At 44.7% G+C, this 9,011-nt stretch overlaps 1 protein-coding gene across 1 annotated transcript in view; it reads right to left on the reverse strand.

Moving 5' to 3' along the window:
- The window catches only part of T265_07770 (hypothetical protein), a gene marked incomplete at both ends in the record, with an annotated part of 46,201 nt that extends 37,553 nt beyond the window's left edge, over positions 1–8,648 (reverse strand). Inside the window, one exon of the mRNA XM_009173375.1 lies at positions 8,362–8,648. Within this exon, the coding sequence (XP_009171639.1) occupies positions 8,362–8,648 (287 nt within the window). The remainder of the gene's footprint in view (positions 1–8,361) is intronic.
- Between the last annotated feature and the right edge of the window lie 363 nt (positions 8,649–9,011).

A 9,011-nucleotide genomic window follows, 5' to 3' on the forward strand; every position in this document is an offset into this window, starting at 1 on the left:
TACCGACGACCTGGTGTGATTGTCAGTGCTCATAGTTGTTCTTCATCATTTTAATGAATGCAACGTGAAATAAAGAGGTCAAGTGGCCTACGAACCCTGGTTAAGAGCAGATATTAGATAGTCACTTTACCAGTGCTTACATTCGGATTACAGCCGTTGGACGGCCTAAACTGTATGGTTTTCTTTTACTCTTACTGTCAGCTGACCCTTTCAATGAGAATCGAGATCAGAAAAGACTCTGTGCGTTAGCAAAATCTACTGGAGAGAGTCTTGCTGGCGAAAATGAATAGTGGCTCTTGCACCAACAGCGTACGCAAAGGAAGTTCATACATCGAATACTTCGGTCGTTTTTAGTTTATTATAAAAGTAAGGGGTCTGGTCGACCATGCACTTAAGACGATCAGAACCTGAAGCGTCCCTTTCTATTTAATGAAACACTCCACTTTTCTGCTCAGTCTTTGAATGGACCAATAAATGTGACTGGAGACAAGATTATTTCGAAATATCTGATGATGAATCTGAACTTTTGATCTTGTGCCCAACGTTAAAAGACAAACACCAGTTTTGTTCCCATATGCCACCATTACAGGTAGACACCCTTGAAGTGAGAGCACAACCAACTGACTTGTGGGGTACCATACATCCCGGGTGTATCGCACTCATAAGAGGGTTGGGCCACTAAATGCTCTTTACCTTCGGTATTTTGAAGACTTCATTTTTGGCAAATGCTTGTTCGCTGTACAGCAATTACTTATATTATGAAAATCACGTAAACTTAATTGACGTTGGTGTTGGACCTTCTTTCAGTTTAGGAGGGTCCTTCTAAGATATTACCAAGATAACCACTTGAGTGGATTCGTTTCTCTGAATACCTGCATGGAAATTTTCCGGCAATGAAGAGGAATATTACTTTTCTTGCTGCGGTTGAAGCTAAAAATATTGAGTGTTATTTGCTTAGCTGGGACCGTGGTATAAGGATTCTACCACACTGTTCTAAATCATATGGCATAATAACTACAACCGAAACGCACCACAAAACTGTACGCCTTTCAAACCCGTCTATTTAATCAAAAAAGAGAGAGGAATACGCCTATGCATAGTTTGTCGCAACTTCTGATTTAAACCCTCCAAAGTGCGCAACGTTGAGCAGGAGTAAAATCCATACAGGTCACTTAGCAGTCTTATCATGAATAAATGTCAATTGGTTACTTGACGCTTGTGGTCGCAATCATGTTGAAAATTCAAGCCAGCAAAGGTGATGGTATTTCTGCTGGAAGAGCGCAACATGTTGCTCCCGTGAGGGTCATAATATCAAGGTATTTGCAACATAGTGGTGTCTTACCATCATCCGCATTGAGTAGGCAAATTTTACACCTACATCTTTGTAATGTACTACACATAAGGTTGCTGAAAACCCATCGACAGCCCACGACCGGTTTCGCCCTTTCTGGGGCTCATCAGGTAGGCGCATGTATCTCAATGTCTCGAATATGGTAGCGACTGAAACATGAGACGGCCTGGTGCAGCACATTCAGTTGCCTGAAAACAGCACAAACGAAAGATTCAGCTGGTTTCCAGGTGAGTCTCTCAAAGAACCAAATTAGTTTGCAAATGAGTGTATATTCGCTAGATTTTACACTTATTCTAGTTCACACTAAGTCAAAAAACACGTAAGTAATGATAAGGGTGTATTGTGTACCGCTTTCGTGGTGGGTCAGCATACAGCTGGGTCACATCCAGTCAATCCACAACGCTCATGCGACCAGATCAATCGGACACGCACCCAATCAGCCACTCAGGTTAAACGCCAGATCGATGGGGGAACAACGAAGGGACACGTACACACAAGCTCTCTGACACATCGAAGTAGTCACTACATTACCGACAACTTTTCTAAACGACTGGGCATTCCGCCAGGTGAAATGATTTTGAGCTACTTACTATACTTAAGTAACTAAACCAATAAGCCAAACGGAGTACCCATCTTTGGGCTCCGCTACACACATCGACCTGCAACAACGCAAGTTGTTCCAGTGGCACGTCAAGAGTGCGCACAACTTTTGTCGAATGGTCCAAACCAAATGCCGCAACTTCTGTTTACGTCGTTGAGATGCGAAAATTTGTCGCCTCTCATCGCCGCACGATTGCTTCCGGAGTTGGTCTGTTCGTTGTCTTCATGTGTAACATTGTTTCTTGCCCATAAACCTGTTGAGAAAGAATTCAATTCCAAGAAATACACTCATTTGCAAATCAATTTGGTTTTCACAAGAGACTCAACTGGATCTCTCGTTTATGGTATTTTACAACTGAATGTGCTGCACACATGCCGCCTCATTATTCAGTTGGGACGATATTCGAGATATCGCAGTATATTTTCATAAAGGAAACAACTCACTAGGTTACTGTCTAAGAGTCTTCATCAGCCTTGTGAATAGTTTCCTTTATGAAAAAGTAAATGCCAAATTTTTGCATCGTACCTCATCACTGACAATGAGAGCGGACAATGCATTATGGTCTTAGGCGAGTCTTGAGGCGAGATGGCCCAAGTGGTTAGAGCGCGAATCTACTGACCGGAAGGTCCGTGGTTCGAATCCGACCTCCGCCACTCGACTTCCCCTGTCTAGGCTTGGGCAACCTGGCAGTATCCCAGCCCTCGTGCTTCCTTCGGGTGGCATGGCAACTAGGCACCGGAAGGGTGCTACAGCTGAACGCTTTCTCTTTCTTTTCTTTCATTATGGTCTTGAGGTCTTGGGGTTGAATACAACCACTGTGGTACCATTTGTTTAGAAGGCTACGTTGAGGCTCCCATAGCGCATAGAATGTCCCACTTTCAGTCTTTGGAAGCACAAAGAAACACACGGGCATTCCTTATCTGACAGCACAACAGATATATATANATTCGCAACTGATGGTTAAGACACTAATGATAATCAGTCATCAATGATTTCTGGCACGGGAAATTGACTGGTCTTCAGCTACATTACATTTTTCCATATCAGCATCAGTGTATACTAGTTTACGAATAGATGTTTATTATAGAAAGTAACAAGTTTGTGTTCTCCCAAATGAATGAAAACACCGCACGACTTTACTCTAGCATTTCCACATACCGGAATAAATTCAAGCTGACAGAAACAGAGGCACTCGGAAACCTTGAAAGTTTGACCATTTATAAAAGCCGCTGTCAACAAGGAATAGCTGGAATATGCGGCCAGACCAGAATTACCGATCACAAGACACAATCACTTATAAAACGTCAAAAATGCCACAAAGCCGGAAGATTTATCCCGGGTTCACCTCAGTCGCTGCGCTGTTTGCTGACCTCGAATCAGTGGATGCTGAATATGCTGAGTCTTGAAAACGGGCAAAGAGAAGTTTGCGGTTGGTCAAACGAAGTTCGAAACCTCTACGGTGTTTGACTGCCGTTTTTACTTCTACGGACGATAATACTGAGTACTTAATACGTACTCCGACGTTCTACATGCATAGAGCACTAACACCGAGAAGTTCCACGAAACGAGCGGGACATTCATAGGATCGGCCTCACAGATCACTCGGAAAACTATTGACACACAAGTGATGGAGTGCTGGACAGACAAAAGACTGCGAAGTAGAAACCGGCCTTATGGGGTAGACAATAGATGCATGTATAGCCTGGAAATTTCAGATCACGGGTCAACCATTCTACTTAACAATTGTCTGAGTTCGAGATAGCTCAGTGGTTAGGTCGCGAAATTACTGGCTGGTAGGTCCGTGATTCGAACCCAGACCCATGCAACTTGAATGCTGCTTCCAAGATGGGGTAACCTGGCAGTTTCTAGCCCTCATGCTTCAGTAGAGTGGCATAGCAGCTAGGCACCTGAAAGGTACTGAAGCTGGAGGATTAATCATCGTTTTTCATTAGGACGTTGTTCGGCTCTAAATACCGGTTTTCTTTGGTGGGTCACCGATTATACTTCGCGATAATTAACTAGAATATGCGCTGAGACCGACCAGGCCTACAGCACCACTGCCAATCTGCCGTAAAACGCAACTAACTTATCGAATCGCCCATCACTGCGGCAACTAAGGTACAGTTGCTCGTGGCCGAACGGTTAAGCGACGACTTATCAGATGGAAGTTTCACTCATCTTGTGAACCACTTATTGACTGACAGTAGTGAAACTCCGTAATTTTTAGTGGAAATTTCGTCCTAAATGGGAACAGGTGATATTGCTGTTCAGTCGATCGTGGTCTAGCGGTTTATTGTTCAACCATTAGTCGGAAGCTAGCGAATCTGTGCTTTTTCCGCAATTCTTCGTGATCAACAGATACAGCAGTATCTGGATGGAAATAAACACTAAATACGCATTAAGCTGGGTGAAATATAATATGTGATTGAACCCACAACGGACCACATGTAACGGCCACTCAGCCTCAGGATCAACCAAATTTTCGTGTATTATTTCGCTGAAGAGTTCTTAATTTGGGGATCTAAAACTCATATCCACAGCATTATTACAGATTCAGGGTTGGAACAACGTTCCAGTCCTTTACCCACCTGTAGTAAGTTGGACAGTTTGACGGCAATTCAAAGGAATGTTGTAATCGTGTGCCACTTTTGTTAGGATTATTCGACAGGTCAAAATTACATGTGTTCGCTTGTGTCAGAGAAGTTCTGTGAGCCTTATATTCTATAACCCGCTGCTCCTTAGATCCTTGGGTTATCCGACAAATTTGCGAGGAAACCACCGAATCTAACAAACATACAGTGATACACAAACGACTGGGTCTAATGGCCCAAAAGAAAACCAGCAACTGGATGGACCGCGAACCAACCCCCACTCAACACACACGCACACATTATCGAATCCACGAAGGAACGAGTCCGAACAAATTAAAAATTCGCTTTACTCTGACTGACCGTAACAATCCCCGAGCAGACTGGAGGCCTTATGAAAGCGTGTGAATCACCATGTCGTACTCAAACGATAAGGAAGCAGTTTCACTCTCCGTCAAGTGAGTGCGGCATCAGTGGATTAGGTAGATGGAGGATCACACCTTGGTGTACGTTTCCGCAGAACAATTAATGTCCCACTACCTTGCTAAAACTTGTTTGAGCGTTCGGAAACTGAAAAATCATCACCATCATCATCAGTGACACCAGCACTAGATGAGGACACTTGTGCCTCCATGCCGTGGGATATTAAAGCTAGCATCAATGGATGGCAAGCAGGTGTCAGTTCTCAACGATAGGCCGACGGAGATGCCGCTGGGAACCAGGTGAAGAGGATCAGCAGTAGCACGTTCCCGCTTACCCGCCCTGCTGTGCGCTGCAACTAGGACGACCCATGATGGCACCTCGCGATGGTCACTGTGACGAGACTATTTCTCAGCGTAGAATTCATAAGTAGGGTCCTCAGTGAAAGCCTTTAGCTAAAAACCTTACAGCAAGGTTGTAGGGGTTAACAGGAAATACAAGCGCACTACCATTTTTAAAGAAAAAGTCACCATGCATGTTCCAACCCCCAACTTGGAGGGCCAGGGAACTGTGTTCGTCAGACCCCTAACCATGGACAAACCTGGTATGACACTGCACTCCCCAGTGCAGTTCAGTGAGTTATGGAGGTACATAACCGGTTGCACCAAGGTGAAATCCGGTCTCTTCGTGACTAATAACCATGAATCAGATGCGTGCAAGCTATTCATGAGTACACAGGCGTGCACTGATACACTGAAATGGCACGGAAGGTAAGTTCGCTCACGTAGAAACTCCAGTAATAAGTGAATACCAAGAAGCGACCATTTGCCTCAGCACATCCCAAAATGTCACCACCGTGGCTCGCAATTCGATCAATTTGTTGATTGATCAAATAAAAACTATATATCATGAATACGTTGGCTCCAGCCACGACAGTTTAGACTACCGGAAAACGGGGGCGTGAGGGACAGTCAAACATTGGATGCAATGGTATGGCACTGGTGAGTTCAGGTTCGGAGTCCCAATCTAGGGAGGCGGCAGGTGTCGATCCGACAAAGTTTACTGATTAATGTTTTAATACTTCACTGTCAAGTCATAAGATGTCCGCCTGTCGGTCGCTTCCACTCGGCACAGGGCTGGGCGAGAATAGCTCTGCAAGACAGACGGTCTTCTGGTGTCTTCTGTGTCCTGAACAGCGTAACCTACGCAGCGTGAGTAATTCGTCTATCGCGGGAGTTCCTCCTTCCTAGAACCATCTGGTATACTTCAGCATTGCTAATCCGATATTCCCACCAAACCTGACCAACGCTTCGTGGTGCAAATTCGTTATGTTTTTCAAACGTTTCATCATTCATTGCTAAATCACTTTCTTCCGTCTTCAGCTCTCAGTGTCAAAGTTTTGGATGAATAAAGCCTAGTTTTCGGGCCCCCAGTCTTTTCTATTGTCATTCTGATTGTCGTTGCACTCCGTTCCTCGTCGTACACAATTTATTCATCCAAAGTTTTTTTCGAACAATGGATCGATCAATACGTCCTGAACTATTCGATACCGACTCCAATATTCAAGACTCGGTAGATACCTGGGAGCATTGGCTTTGTACTTCCCCAAACTTCCTAGATTCAATTGGTTCTCATTCACCAGATAAACTGAAAACCTTGCTCAATTACGTCTCCCCTAGTGTTTGACGATTCATCAAAGACTGTGACTATGAACCAGCCACCGAGAAATTTACATACAGCCGAAAAATGGAGTTTTTGCCCGGCATCTTTTGAACACCTGTAAGCAAGACGGAGCTCAGAACCTTGATCAGTTAGCGCAGAAGCTTCGCAGTTTGTTGCCAGACTGCCGCTTTACGGCCGTTAGTGCAGAACAACGTACCGATAAAGCGTTCCGAGACGCATTCATTGGTGGACTTTATTCGAATACTATACGCTTTACTGCTGGAAATTAAGTCGCTGGATTTTGAAACCGCATACGACCATGCAATCCCTCGAAATAGCGCAAAAACAGCCGTTGTCGTTTTTGCCGAACAATCAACTCCCTGTGTTATCGTATCGAACGACCCGCCAGTCTCCACGTACTCAAAAGTCATCGCATGGACAGATGACTGCTCGTGTGGGGTCTCATGTTTCTTCTGTGGCTATGCCCGTCACCCGAGATACAAACGCCCCGTTAAAAATGCGACCTGAAAAAGCTGTGCGAAGAAAGGGTATTTTTAGAACGTATGCAGATCTGCTGGCCCGCGGAACACCTCATCTTGCGCGACTGTAGCGACTCCCGAGTGTCTAAGAGAAGCAGTCACAGATGTGACAGCCAATGGTGTCCCGCTTCGAGCTATTGTTGATACTGGCAACCCAGAAAGTTTCATTCCCGAAAACGTAGTCCGTCATAACAAACGGTCTGTACTACCACCCTCAGCTGAGATACATTTGGCATCAATCCAGTACAAAAGCTTTACTCTTGGACGTTGTTTTTTAACTTTGCAACACAAACAAAACAGGTATTGCGTGACCTGAGTGCAGATATCCTGCTATGACATGACTTTCTTAAGCTTCACAAATCCCTGGAAATCTCATTCAATGGTGACGAAACTTCTTTTTCCCTCTGTGGTCTAATTGCTGCCAAAATTGAACCTCCCAATTTGCTTGAGCATATTGATCTCCATCAAGCCAAGTCGACATTCTGCAGACAACCAGGCCTTCATTTCTTCTGAAGTAACGCGGTTGCTTGGACAACAAATCATAGAACCTTCCAAGTCCCCATGGAGAGTGCAAGTGCTCGTCACGACAAATGAACGACAGAAGCGAATGGTGGTTGGCTATAGTGAAACTATAGACCGATTTACGCAACTGGACGCTCATCCACTCCCCAGACTTGAAGATTTGCGTAGTAAAATAGCTCAGTATCTTATTTTCAGCACGCTTGATCCTGAGAGTGCGTATTATTAAATACCCATTAAAGAAAGCGACAGAACCCACACGGCTTTTGAGGCTTGCAATCTTTTTTTAGTTCCGTCAAATACCCTTCGGAGTAATGAATGGGGTGGCCTGTTTTCAAAGGGTAATGAATGACATGATACGCGCCGAACAACTTACCGGGACATATGCGTATGTGGATGTTACCAGTTGTAGAATCAAGAAAACGATCAAAACCTCTTACCTTAGCGCAAAAGTACAGCCTTAAGTTAAATCACGACAAAAGCACAAGCTCCACCACTAAGCTCAGACTCCTCGGCTATGAAATTACTGAAGGTATCATCAAACCAGACCCTGAACGCTTCAAGGTCTTGCATGAGCTGTCTGTTCCGAAGGATATCAAGTCTCAACGAGTGGTGTGCTGGTTCGCGTACTATTCCCGTTGGATAAGCCGTTTCTCTGATAACATCTACCCAATCACTCACAATACAGCCTTTCCTGTCCCTGAATCTGCTATGAAAGCGTTTGAAAGTTTGAAAAAGGAGTTGATGGATGCAATCTTGGTCACTATCGACCCGAGAATACCTTTGGTGCTCGAAACTGATGCATCTGATATCGCGATCTCCGCTACACTCAATCGAGATGGTAGACCGGTCGCATCCTTCTCACGTACATTGTTTGCCAGCAAAAACGTCATCCAGCTATTGAGAAAAGAGCGTGCGCAATTGTCGAAGCAGTGAGCAAACGGAGGCATTACCTCCTCGAGATTCATTTCAAAATTAAACCGATCGGCGGTCCGTTGCATTCATGTATTCAACACAACAAAAAGGGGAAGTAAAAAATGACAAAATCCAACGATGGTGGACGGAGTTATCACCTTTTTCTTTTGACGTTACCTACAGACCAAGCATAGAAAACAAAGCTGCTGGCACGCTTTCTCGGGGCGTCTGTGGGAACACTTCATCTCAGCCGGATCTAAAGCGCCTACACGCAACTCCGTGCCATTCTGGAGCAACACGCATGATGCATGTCGTTCGTGCCAAGGATTCCCCACTCTCCCTAGAGAACATCCGACTTGTCACTAAGCGGTGTCATGTGTGTGTGGAACTAAAACCACGTTTCTTCAATTCATCTG

This window comes from Opisthorchis viverrini, assembly GCF_000715545.1.
Source record: "Opisthorchis viverrini unplaced genomic scaffold opera_v5_183, whole genome shotgun sequence".
NCBI lineage: Eukaryota > Metazoa > Platyhelminthes > Trematoda > Opisthorchiida > Opisthorchiidae > Opisthorchis > Opisthorchis viverrini.